This window comes from Protopterus annectens, chromosome 1.part2 (genome assembly GCF_019279795.1).
Source record: "Protopterus annectens isolate FY-2018-M chromosome 1.part2, PAN1.0, whole genome shotgun sequence".
NCBI lineage: Eukaryota > Metazoa > Chordata > Ceratodontiformes > Protopteridae > Protopterus > Protopterus annectens.
This window is the reverse complement of record NC_056727.1, coordinates 994,463,082-994,477,240: the sequence shown is the minus strand read 5'-3', so window position 1 is coordinate 994,477,240 and position 14,159 is coordinate 994,463,082. Positions and strand designations below refer to the sequence as shown.

General features: G+C 46.3%; 1 protein-coding gene across 1 annotated transcript in view; it reads left to right on the top strand.

Moving 5' to 3' along the window:
• Positions 1 to 14,159, top strand: part of AGO4 (argonaute RISC component 4) — a gene marked incomplete in the record, with an annotated part of 1,401,134 nt that overhangs the window by 492,474 nt on the left and 894,501 nt on the right. Inside the window, 1 exon segment of the mRNA XM_044059958.1 lies at positions 239 to 326. Coding sequence (XP_043915893.1) covers positions 239 to 326 — 88 coding nt within the window.

The following is a 14,159-nucleotide window of genomic DNA, read 5'->3' as shown; positions in this document are numbered from 1 at the left end:
ACTTCTATTTAGTGAATATAAAACTGAATTAGTAATCACAGTAACTTTTTGCACATGAGCATGGTATTAATACAACAGAAGAATCTTTTGATATTATTTATAGGTATAGGAAACCTCAAATGCCTAAAAATGGCACACGTAGTGTTATTGATCCCATTTCATACTTGAGCTCACTGTGTATTAGAAAAGATGATGTGTAATTGGATGTGTAAATGTATAATGTTTAAAATATTTATAGGCCTGAAAGTAGAAGTGACTCACTGTGGACAGATGAAGAGGAAGTATCGTGTTTGCAATGTTACTCGGCGTCCTGCTAGCCACCAAACGTAAGTTTTTAATACTTTATTTTAATACTTTATTCTGACAAGCTCTGCCGAGAAAGTAATTATGCAAGTTCATTTGCTTACCTTCCCAACACTGACGAGAACTTCTGAAAACTTATTTGGTAAGTAACAGGACTACACGACTACAATACAACTCTCAGAACAGGTTGTCGAATTTTAAAATTTCTTGTGTGAAAAAGACCTTAACTCCTTAAAGGTAGCTTTTGACAGTTTCCCTGACTGTTGCTTTACATTTGTGTTGCAAGCTCTTACTAATTACCCATATTTCTATTTAAAGCCACAAATACCTGGGTAGTAGTGATACTGGTCTGTAGTATATAGCAGAGAAAAAAGTCGCTCCCATTTATGCCCTTAGGGTGATCATTCTACCTGGGAGTTGTATGTAGCATGTCCAGTGGTAAGCCAAGCTTGGCACTGCTTCCCTGTAGTCAGTATTTTAGGTTTGAAGGTTATGTTCTGCAAGGGGACTCTTAACTGTACTCATGAAGAGGCAAAGTGGCCATTACCTTACCACTTGAACCTTTCAGTGTCTAAGCAATTACATTGAATTTTGTCACTCTTTGTATGTATAAATGCTCTGCAATTGTTCTAGACCTTGGCTATTTTTAAATATATGATCTGAAGTAGTTAACTTCATTCGATAATCAACCTGTGGGTTGTCTGATCTGGATCCGAGACTGCAGTTTCACCAGCATCTGATCTGAGCTCCAAGCTCCTCCCCTTACCCATAGTACCCCTCCATCTCCTTCCTTCCCTCAGATCTTATTTGCCACTTTGCCAAACAGCGTGGTCTAGAGCTCCAGGCATGGTTGACACTTATTTACTCTCTTTGTGGGTGTTTGAGTTGCTGTTAGTGTAGGTAGATTTCCTATTGTCCCTTGCCTTCCCTTCCCTCGTTTTGCATTGTTTTCTCCATTAAAAAAAAAAAAAAAAAAGCAGGCCTTATCTCCCTTCCTGCTCCGTACGAGTGAGTGTTTGGGTCGGGCAGTTTAGTTTAAACCTTTTTAGTTTAAACATTTTGGTACATTGTACCTTCGGTGTTGATATGGCAAATCAGCAGGCCAAGCTGGTCTTTAGGAAATGCAGTGTGTGGCCATATGTTGTCCCCAGCAGATGGCCACACTCTGTGCATTGCATGTCTGGGGGCAGCCTATCTTTCTTCGAACTGCCCTGTGTGTGTGGGGTTCAACCCCAGGGCCCTGAGGGATCGTAGGGCAAAATTTATCCTCAAGGGACTTCTCCCTGCTATGGAGGCAGCTGCCTCCTCTTCTATTGTGGTCACAGCCATGACTGCACCTTCAGCTTTAGCCACTGTCTCCTCCTTTCCCTCCCAGGCTGGGATTCAACCTTCTGGACAGAGGCCTGTGGATAGGGAGTCAAAAAAAAAGAAGAGAGGAACAAAGGGAGGAAGAGATACCTGGACCTGTCTGATCTAGGGGGTCCCCCCCCCCCTAAACAGACACTCTTTCCAGGCCAACTTCTCCTTGGCTCCGATCGCTGAGATTTCACCAGAGCTGGAGGAGCTTAGACCTCTTTCCAGGCCCTCCGTACACTGACCCTCCCGGCCGTTGTCTGTGGCCTCATTGTGGTCCCCCAGAAGTCTATCTGAAGCGGACATGGACAAAATGATGCAAAGGCCTTTAGCTTTTCCTCCTGTACTAGACATTGGTGATGCTTTTTCGGAATCTAGTTTGGCTCCTGAGTCCCTGCCTCCTGCTCCCAGAAAGCCTGACTGATACTACAGGGTCCCTGAGTCCCACAAGTTTCTTTATAAAAATCCTATTGCAGATACAAAGACTATTTCACAGGGGCCCAAGGGCAATAAAGCTATTACTGCTAAAAATACTACCCCTTCTGATAGAGACTCCAAGGCGCTGGATAGATGGGGTAAGAAGGTTTACACTTCTGCAACCTTGGCCATTAAGGCTTTAAACTGCCAGTTTCATATGTTAAAGTATCAGCAACATGTTATTGGACTGCTTAAACAGAAAATGATGATTCCGGACTGTGTGGAAAATAGAATTACAGGATTTAATGCATTCTGTTAAACAGGTTGGAAAACATACTTTGCAATGTGGTTTTGATTCATTAGAGGCCTCTTGCAGAGCTGCTGTTACTGGGTCTGTGCACAGAAAGCATGCTTGTCTTAAGGAGCAATCTTTGCCTGATCTTGTTAAAGCTAAATTGTTGGATGCTCCTTAAATCAGGACCGCCTGTTTGGCAACAAGGCTGAGGAAGTTCTTAAAAAGGTGTACTCTAAACACCTTTTTGGAGATTCCAAAATTCAGGATGCTGACTCTTCAGTTACTTCCTATGCTAGGCAGAGATGCCTGGTTGGCAGCACTAGATTTAAAAGAAGCATACCTGCACATCCCAATCGGGGAATCTTGCAGAAGATACATACGATTCAAAGCAGGCTACATGCACCATCAGTTCTCTGCACTGCCCTTTGTGAATCCCCTGGGCACAGTAGATAAGCCAAAGTGCCTAGCTCCAGTTATTGCATTTTGCTGGCAAAGAAATATTCAAATATACCCATACCTGGATGATTGCCTAATTCAGGCAGAAAGCCAGGACATACTTTTGAATCATCTGACCTTTGTACAAAGGGTTCTAACTTCTCTGTGGTACACCATTAATGAAAAGAAATCGCAACTGGTACCCTGTCAACAAATTATATTCCTGGGAGCAAGCTTGAATACAACTTCCCAGATGGCATACCTCACGCCAGAGAAACAAATTCATTTGACCACCTACTTCAAACAAGTGGCCACAAAACCCCTGTTGTCTGCAAAACAGGTACTGCAGGCCTTTGGGGTTCATGGCCTCCTGCATTCTTCTAATTCCATATGCAAGACTGTATATGAGGAAACTACAGTGGTATCTAAAAAGCCTATGGTGTCAACATTTTCAGGACCTAGAAAAAGATTCCTATCATACCTTGCTTCCGCCTAGAGTTTCTTTGGTGGGCAGAGGCCTGCCACCAAAACAGAGGACTACCTTTTACACCACCCCTTGCCACCCAAACCCTAACAGATGCATCAGACTATGCATGGGGGGCTCACCTGGCAGGGAAGTGCATTCAGGGCAAATGGAACCCAAATTAAATGCACCTGCTTATCAGTCAAAAAGAAAAGTTAGCTGTACAGAATGCTCTGACATCCTTAAAGGACCACATTCTTCCAGGACAACTAATGGTAAAGACGGACAACACCGCTGTTACGTGGTACATAAACAAGCAGGGGGGTACATATTCTTAGCCCCTCTGCAGACTAGCCATGGCATTGTGGAGCACAGCCTTGAGCTACTAAGTGCAGCTACAAGCTCAGTTCCTGCCAGGAAAATTAAATACACTGGCAGATGGACTAAGCAGAAACTTCATGGACCCACACAAGTGGAAACTGGAACCAAGGTCTTTCAACATGTTGACAAGCAAATGGGGGAGCCCAGATATAGACCTGTTTGCCTCTTCCCCAGAACTACCATTTGGACAAATTTTGTACAAGGACTCCTCACAAATTAGCCTGGAAAGTGGATGCTCTGTCCTTCAGCTGGAAAAACCTATTAGTCTATGCCCCCCCCTCTGCCTCTGCTCTCCAAAGTTGTTTGTCTTCGGCTTTTCCTGGTTAGGGGTCGCCAGAGTGGAACTCCGGTCCGCTAATAATTGGCAGTATATTTTATGGTGCCAAGTTGCCAGCCCGACGCCCAACCTTCAGCGAATGCACGCCCATTCATGCATGTCTTTTGGAGGCCACTTGACCGCAGGGAGGACATGGACTCCACACAGAAGGCACTCTATCTGAGAATCTAACAGGAAAACCTCTTGCTGTGAGGCAACAATGCTACCGCTGTACCACCGCAGCATTGCCTCTGCTCTCCAAAGTACTACTGAAAATCAAACTGGGCAAGCAAAGGATGATTTTGATTGCTCCAGACTGGCCGTGCCAGCACTGGGTACCCCCTTCTGCCCAGTGCGTCATGGTTATCTCCATGGCACCTGCCTCAGACTCCTTCCCTGCGGCCTCAGCGGGAGAACCAGATTCTGCACCCTCTGCTTCTAACACTGAACCTTGCAGCCTGGCTAATTACTTAATCTCTCCTTTACCATCCCTCAGCAAACCTGTGATGGATATCATTTTGGAGGCAAGGAGGCCTAGTACTAGAAAATGTTATGCTGAAAAATGGAAAAGATTCTGTGCCTGTAACCAATCACAAGGGATGTGCACAGCAGCGCCCAATTTACGTCCGATTTTACAATACTTAACTGAGATGCTTCACAAGGGCCTGTCTTTTTCCTCCATTAAAATCCACGCCTCAGCCATTTCAGCTCATTATAACACACAACCTCACCTCTTCTCTCATCCACTGCTCAAGCAGTTCCTCAGAGGGGCCAAAAATTTGAGACCAGAGCTCCAACCCAGCCTGGGACCTTAACTTTGTCTTGGAGAAACTCACTCTACCTCCTTTCGAGCCAGCTGCTATGGCAGACTTAAATTTCTTTCTTGGAAAACAGCTTTCCTTTTAGCAATCACTTCAGCTTGAAGGGTATCTGAATTACAGGCCCTTATGGCAATGGAGCCTTTCATCATCTTTCATGCAGACAGGATGTCCCTCAGAACCAATCCATCCTTCATGCCCAAGGTGGTATCCAGTGTGGCTCTTAATCAGTCCATTCATTTGCCAACCTTCTTTCCCAATCCACAGAATAAAGAGGAATGGATACTGCATTCCTTAGATGTGCACAGACCACTTAGATTATACTTCGACAGGACTAAACCTCAAAGGAAATCTAAACAACTGCTGGTGGCGTTTGCTGCAGAGGCAGAGGGGAAGGCTATTTCAAAGCAAATGGATAAGCCATTGCATTAATTTCTGCTATAAGCACCTTGGAAAACCTATCTCCCAAAGGATCAGACATCGCTCCACCAGGATTGCATCTACCTCTACAGCCTTTCTCGGAGGAGTCCCTACCAGGGACATCCTTGAAGCTGTTACCTGGAGTTCTGTATATTCTTTCACCAAGCATTATCATTTTCCAGTTTTCTCTAAATCCAGTACTGGCTTTGCCACTGCAGTCTTGCAGGGCCTTATAGCTGGCCCCTAATGTTATCTAAATTCCTCCTCCCAACCATAGCTTTGGGAATCTACCCAAATGTAAAGACTGCAACAGTGAAACACTAAGAACAGTACAGTTGTGTACACTTACCATAAATGTGGATGTTATAGTGCACTGTTGCAGTCCTGGTTAGCCTCCCTCCATCCCCCTAACTTCTTTTGGCTATACATCTGCTTTCCTTTACTATGCTTAAAAGCCTTTTTGGTGTATTTGCTTTTTTGTTGGAAGTATGTCTTTGTACTTTTATATTTTAATTGCTTTCCATTAGGGTGGCACCGGACATCTGAGGCAAGAAAAACTGATGTAATGGCGTCAGCTGCATGTTTTATACCTGTGATGACCTGACGTCATGGAAGAAGGGACAGCAACCAACGCAGGACCCAAAACTTTGTCAGGCCGACTCAGGGCTACCTGCAAGCAGATAACCCAAATGTAATGACTGCAATAGTTAATACACTCTAACATCAGCATTTATGGTAAGTCTACACAACTGTGTTTTTCCTCGGTAGTTTCGGCTCTGGAGGAAGCAGAAAGGGCTTCTTCTGGTCCTTTGGCTTTCCATATAGTGGAGAGGGTCTTCTGGTCTGAAGATCCAACTGCACAGGTCCCCTAATCTGCCCCTGTACCACCGTCGTATTCAGGCCTGGCTGTCTGTTCTGCCATGAGTCTTCCTGTCCCTGGCGGTCACAGATTTCCCAGCTCAGAAAGAATCCCCTTCTGACACTTCCTTGGGGAAGTCCCTGGGAAGCAGACGTGCAAAAGGAGGCACGTGGATTCCCCTTTGGAGTCTTAAGCATGGATACTGACTTCGATGAGGAGGAAGGATCCTCCCTGATCCCCACATGACTGTCTCCTTCAGGGACATACTAGAGATCCTGAAGCAGAAAGGTGGGTGGTCTGCCCAGCCTCCTTCCTCTCAGGAGTCCGTTCTCTTGGAGGTGTTCAGGACAGGCCCATTTATGTTTAGGCATCCCCCCCCCCCCGGCAGATGCCCTAGTGGATTTAGTGTCTTGCTGACTTGGAAGGAACTGGACACCATCGAGCCCATACCCAAGCAGCCCAATCAGTTTCTAATGTCCCCTGCAGACAGGAAACACTGAAGTAAGGGTCCCATAGTGGATGCTGCTATAGTGGCAGCAGCCACCAAGAAAAGCGCTCGTGGAAGAAAATTACCAATGTCCATCCACCTAACAAGGAGTCTAGAGCGCTGGACAGATTTGGGAAGCACTGTTAGCCTTGGCAATCTTTGCCCAGAGGTTGTTAAACTATCTAGCTCATTTTACTGGGCTGCAGAGGGACTTTATCAAAGAACTGTCAGATGTCCTTCTATTCCCATGTTGCAGTATTCATACTGTGAGATTTCCTGCCCTCAGGTGACCCGACATCAGCTCCTTATGCAAAAGCTCAAGCCTGGCTGCCGTAGGTGCTTGGGACATCACACTTAGGGCCATATCCTTGGAGTATAACTGTGACGGCACGCACAGACCTCAGAGCTTTTCAGCCACAGATGACCATTACTTCGACCGGTTCTCTCGTGCATCCAAAGACATGCAAGGATAAGTACCTCGTTGGGGTTTTTTGCCTTTGTTTAAGCTTTATCTTGGTTGCTGTAGTTTTTCTCTAGCCAATGTCTGAGAAATAGAATAAATGTAGTTGCAGGTGCCAGCTTCCGCACAGACTCCCACGACCACTGTCTCTTCTGCTTAGGTAAGGAGCATGACCACAAGGCCTGCTCTGTTAGCCAATCATTCGTACCCAAGACCTTATGCAGCCATCTGTCCACTTTAAATCTTTTTCTAGAAAACCAAAGACTTAAACGTCTCATGCTTAGGACTGATCCCTAGTTGGCTACCCAAGCTGAACAGCTGCAGAAGAAGCCCAAGGTTTGCAGGCCTTCTCCAGATGCTGCTCTGCCTTTGGAAGTCCTGTTGACTCCCTTTCTAGGGGCTGAGGGACACCCGATTTCTCTGGTTCTGACGAGTACTTTAGAAGAGACCATGTCAGTACCCACTGACAGCATGTCAGTGGAGTTGACTCAGACATCTGTCATTACAGACATCGAGGGGGGAACCATCGCTGGACTAGCCAACCGAGACCTCTTCTACCCCAGAGCAGGCCTCTTGTTTCTTAACCCACCCAGACGCACACTCCTCCTAAAAAGCAGAAAGCTAAATACCTGAGCCCGATGCCTCCAGCAGCCCCAGACTGGGAATCCTTCTCTTCCTCCTTGATGCAGGCCTTCATGGCTCTTAAGCCTACAGGTGCTACTTCCCACCAGCATCCCTGTACTGATTCCTAGGCTGGCTTCTGCCTTCTCCCTGCCTTTAGTATCTGCTCAGCCTGGTTACCCAGGAAGAATCCAGAACACTCTTATTCCTCTTCTGAGGAATCTGTCTCCTATGTTTCACAGATTGCCTCTCCCATTGACTATTACTCACCTGAAGAGGACCCTATTGAAGGGGACTTCCCACCCGAGGACTTATCATTTGGGGAGACTATCTCAAAACAGAGTATTTCAAGTGGGATACTTCTTTAGTCTTTGACAAACACACAAGATAATTTGAGCTTCTACAGCTTGAATCCCCTTCTTCAGCTATCCCTCCAGTACTCCCAGCTTTCTTGGATGATTTCACTTGGGTTTCCAAGAACCCAGATTCTCAACCTCCTTCCCCTAAGAGGCCGGATAGGTTTTACAAAGTCCCTGATGACTAAAAGTTCCTCAGAACACCATCTTTGGCCGACCCAGCTGTTACAGTATTACCAGATAGACAATCTAGGCAATTGCCTTCTGCCTCCCTACTGCCATCCAGTAGACAGCAAAACCATGGACAGGATGGGGGAAGAAGGTCTACACCCCCTCTACCTTGGCTTTCAGGGCTATAAACTACCATACCCACATGAAGTATGCCCTAGACCTAGTTTCTCAGGCCTCCATCTTGTTGCCTAACACTCCAGACAGTCAAGCCAAATCTGCCATTTCCTCCAGATTGTCAGTGGCCACCCAAGTAGCCAGACACACTATCCACTGCTGCTATGATGCTGCAGATGCATTTGCCAGATCTGCTGCCACTGCTTCCACCTTGTGCAAATACTCCTTGCTTTAGGCTACAATCTCTGCCAGATGACTTTAAAGCCAAGATCATGGATACTCCTCTACATAACCTTCTCTTTGGCAAAAATGCTGCAGAACTTTTTCAAAACTTGCAAGGAACTGCAGGACATTAAGCACTCTCTGATCTCCCCAGTGCCCAGATATTACAGGAACTACCCAGCTAAAACATCCTTTGCTAGAAGGTCTATGTCCACTTCTAGACACTAGTGCCAGACCACAGCCTTATCCCAGACCCTCTCAACCACAACCCCCCCAACAAACAGCCATTTCCAGATAGAGGGGGACCCTCCTCTGTGTGACTGCAGTGCCTAAGTGCCCCTGTCCTGCCCGCCATATCCAATCCCTCCCATTTTGGAGAACCATCACTAAAAATCGGTGGGTTGTTTCCATCATCCAAAAAGGATACTTTCTTTCCTGGAAAGAAAAACCTACTCCAATAAAAATTCCTTTCCCTCCCAGAAATCAACTCCCTCTACTGCCTCCCATCTTGCAGGAACTACTCTCCCAAGGAACAATAGAACCAGCTCCATCAGGTCAGGAGAGACGAGGCCCTCTATTCACGCCTCTTGATTCCAAAAAAGGATGGCCCCTGGAGACCTATCCTGGACCTTTTACTAAACCTGTTCCTACAGGTTCCCTCCTTCAAGATGCTCTCCCTTCAAACTCTCTTACCCCTCATTCAATCTCAAGCCTTCATGGTTACCCTGGACCTAAAGGATGCATACCTGCACATCCCAGTTAAACCTTCCCACAGGAGGTTCCTGTTCTTCTCTGGGCCCTCTTCTCATTTTCAATTTACTGCTTTGACTTTTGGCTTGTCTACGCCACCCAGAGTTTTTACAAAGTGCTTGGCCTCAGCCATTGCCCACTGCAGAACCAAGGGAATTAAAATCTACCCTTAATTGGATGACCTTCTCATTTTGGCAGAATCACAGTCTACCCTTCAGGCAAATCTCCAATTCACCATGTCCCTTCTAAACAACCTGGGTTTCACTCTCAACCTCCAAAGATCCAGAACAAATCTAATGAGATCTTCACCTCCAGACAAGGTACAATCCCTCTCCTCCCATTTTCTTTGTTTGACAGTCGCATCTCACTGCAAGACAGTTTCTCCAAGCTATAGGCCTCATGGCTGCCAGCATTCCCATGCTACCACTAGCAAGGATGTACATGAAGAAATTCCAATGGTACTTAGACTGTTTGGTGCCAGAGCCAAAAACCTCTAGACAAACTCATCCCCCTGCTACCTTGTCTAAAATTATAGCTGAAGTGGTGGATTCGGCAGGTTTCCAACAACCAGGGAATTCTTCATCAAATCCCTCCCACTTCCCAGTCTATGCACACAGATGCGTCAGACCTAGGATGGGGAGCAACCCTGCAGGGTACAATAGCGCTGGACCCCTGCCCTGCAAAAACAGCACATCAGTGTCAGGGAGATGACGGCTGTTCTCTCGGCTCTAAAAGTTTTCCTTCCCACACTGCATCCAGGATTACTCCACATTGTGACAGACAAACACGACTGTCATGTGGTACCTAAACAAGGAGGGACAAAGGCATACAGGTTATGTCTGATTACCCTGCTAATCTGAGAGATGGCAGCAAAACACAACCTCTTCCTGAAAGCTTCATACATCCCCTCTCAGGAAAAGAAGCAAGTGGACTTCCTTGGCAAAGCCATATCTCTGCAACAAAAATGGACGTTGCACAGGAATACCTTCCCACACATAGTCCACCAGTGGGGCACACCACAACTGGGTCTATTTGACCCCCCCCCCCAGAACAGACAACTGAAAACAATTTGCAGCAGGACTCACCTCTAGCCTGGAGAGTGGATGCCTTCAGTTTTCCATGGCAGGGAATGTTCCTATACACCTTCCCGTGAATTCAGAGTCCTCTGGAAAATCAAGAAGGAACACCCAGAAATCTTGCTGGTGACTCCCTATTGGCCAAGGCAACATCACCACAAGTTACCCCACCAGGTGGACCTACTAACTCAGCAACAGGGATCCCTCCACCCACAACTGTCGCTACTCCACCCTAACACTGTTGGTGATGAACTTTTGATCCCTTTTAGACAACACTACTCAGAAGATGTGCTCTCTGTCCTGAGGGAGGTCGGGGAAACAACTAGAAAAAAAAACCTACTAGTCTAAATGGCAGAAATTCTCAAAATGGTGTTCTCTGAGAAATAAGGACTCATTTCTAGCAAATCCTCCTCTGGTTCTGAACTGTACCTGTGGACTCATTAAGGAGGGACTAGCTTTACTCTACTGTCCAAGTCCATCTCTCAGCCATTTCTGCATGCTTGCCTTTACAGCCGCCTCTTATCTCTAGACTAGATGTAAAACTTTTCCCGAGAGGAGTCTTGCACATCAGACCACCTAGAAAGGCCATTCCTCTTCCCTGGGATCTCAACTTCATACTCTAAAAGCTTACCCTACCCCCTTTTGTGCCAGACAGTACAGCATCTCTGCAAATGTGCACATGGAAAACCATCCTTTTAGTGGCCATCTGTTAGTGTCTGAATTACAGGCCCTGATGGCTTGCCCTCCTTACACCACCTTCTGTAATGACAGGGTTTCCCTATGCACTAACCCTGCCTTTATGCCCAAAGTAGTTAATGAACTTTCCTTAAACCAGTCCATTCACTTATCCACCTCTTACCCCTCTCCTACTAACTGTTGAGAGGATCCTCCATTCCCTAGGTGTACAAACTAAGTCTTTCAGAAAATCTGACCAACTCTTCATTTCTTTCCATCCCAGGGCTTTGGGTAAGGCAGTCTCCAAGCAAAATATTTCCTCCAGGATCAGAAAATCCATCCTTTTTGCTACTCTCATCACAAACAATTGCCTCAAGGAGTGCGAGTGCATTTCTAACAGAGGCATGGCTACCTCTAAGGCCTTTATGAAAGGACTAGACACAGCTTCCATATTGGAGGCACTCGCCTAGTCCACAGTCCATACTTTCACCAAGCACTACAAGCTGGACCAGATCTCTAGGGCCAGAGCAGGGTTTGCCAGGGCAATCCTGCAAGGATTCCTAGAACCTTCCACCTCTGCCACTTCCTAGCATTCCTCCTAGCTGTGGTACTCTCCCACAGTATGAATAGTACAACATGGGAATAGGACATAGAATAGTAGTGTAAAATCTTACCATAACCATAGATGTCCTTCTGTTCCATGTTGCACTATTCCTTTCCACTCTCCTTCCCCCTGATAGTCTCTCTTCTCTAGGGTATACCTTCACTGCTGGCCACACATTAGAGACCTGCAAAGACATTTGATTTTGCTTCTCCTTTGCCTTAGTCTCTTCTCTGGGCTTCAGGTTCTGAGGTCTGTGTGTGCCGACGTCACATTTATACTCCAAGGTTATGGCCCCTACATGTGACATCCCACGCACCTATGGCAGCCAGGCTTAAGCTTTTTTATAAGGAACTGATGTCAGGTCGCTTGAGGGCTGGAAATCCCACAGTATGAACACTGCAACATGAAAGAGAGGGACATCTATGGGTTATGGTAAGATTTTACACTACTATTCTTTTCTCCAAGTCCATGGCTGCGAAGGAATTTAAGAACGTTTCTCCCATGCTGACCACTCAACTTCACTGAGTTGGCAGTAGACAGAAATCTCCCATACCATGGAGGGCACCTCATGAGCAGCTGGCTCTGGACTCTTCCTTAAGGAGAAATGCCAGGATGAGGCTATGTGATTTTGTGGAGCCCTTTAAGACGTTTGTCAGTGCCTCTTATGATGGCTCCTCTCTTTTTGGGCAGTCAGAGATGTACTTACCCACAGCGAGGAGGATGGGGGAAGACCCTTGGAAGACCCTTTCTGCTGTTGGAATCAAGTTTTCAGCCCCCTGGCGGTCCTTCTCCAGGAACCAGCGTGGGTGCAAGAAAATGTTCCACAAGTCCCAGGGGCCTTTCCAGGACCCGCGAGGACATCCCTCCTCTAGAGAGGTGGGTTGATGGTCAAAGACATCCTAGAAGGCGAGGGGATGCACAGATCCAAGGCTTTCAGGAACCCCCTCCTGATAAGCCCTACCAGTGCTCCTTAAGCACTACCCCTGCCCATCTCTGGAGACCGACTAGCTTTGTACCCCAAAGCCTGGACCCAGTTGACTCAAAAGTGTTGGATGCTGAGCGTATTATCCAGAGATTATTGTATTCCCTTTTCCATGCTATCCCCAAGGCCTTCCCGACATGCCACCCAGTCAGCAGGAGCAGGCAGCACATGAAATCCAACTTCTCTTGCAAAAAGTCATCCAGAATGTCCCAGCCGAACGCAGAGTATTTGGAACCCACTCCCACTTCTTTTTGGTGCCGAAAAAGATGAGGGACTTTAGACCATCCTGGATCTCGGTAAGCTAGAGTACATAAAGAAGTCAAAGTTCCAATGGTTATGGTTGTCCATTCTGCCACAGTTTCACAAGGATAACTGGATGTGCTCGATAGATACTTGCACTTCTGGCTGGGAGCCAATCACTACCATTTCAGAGCACTACCCTTTGGGTTCAAAACAGCCCCATGGGTGTTCAAATGCATGGCAGTGGTAGCTGCTCACTTGAGGCTCATGGGATTCCAAGTGTTTCCAAATGTAGATGATTGGCTCCTGACTGCACCCATGAGGCATCAGCTAATTCAAGCTAGGGACTGCTTACTCCAGGGATTGCACTCCCTGGGCATCACTGTAAACATGAACAACTCCAACCTTACTGATTTGAAAAAGGTATAATGAAAGCACTTAACCGGTTTATGAGCCAGTGTGTTTTTTTATTTTATCGTATATTTTAACGTTTTCAAGTGTTTTAAGTGGAATTGGTGGCAGAACCATTTGTTTTTTTAACTCCAACCTTACTCTGGTTCAGAACCTAGAATTCATAGTACCCAGCTCAGCGCGAGAAATCATTTAGCTTCTTTTCTTTTACACTGAGTAGCCACTCTGAGGAATCAGGTTCAGCAATTCTTAGGCTGACAACCCCCCCCCCCCCATAGTTTGATGGATTCTACAGGTCTTAGGGCCCATGTCTGCAACAATTCCGTTAGTTCCCCTAGCCAGGTTTTTCATGCGGGTTCTACAGTGGATGCTAGCCACTCAGTGGTCCGTTCTGTCTCGAGCCTTTGTCCCTTCACATAAGATTGACTCATCTGCGGGTGTCGCATCATTTGGTGGATCCAGTGAATGTTATTCTAGGCAGACCATTTTTGAACATCCTCCCCTTCAACTGTCTCTGCATCTATTTTTCTTTTTCGAACAGTGTGCCTTTTTAGTATTACCTCCGAATCTTCTTGTATTTTCTCCATTGTCATTTCAGGAAATGTCTTCTAAATTTTCCTGCTCACTCTGGTTAATCATCTAATGCCAATACATTATCTGCAACCCTTCTGACTGGCGGGTTGTAACATTCATTCTTCACCTCCTTCAACTCTGCAAACTATTTAAAAAAAAAAAAAAAAGCTTCTGAATCCTCTGTCCGCACACATATCCCTGTTAAATGGTGTTAACTGCCTCGCTTCCATTACTCGCTCAATGCCGTGTACTGTTCTCCCAGCCACCACTGTGCTAGGAACCCAGATATTTGTACAT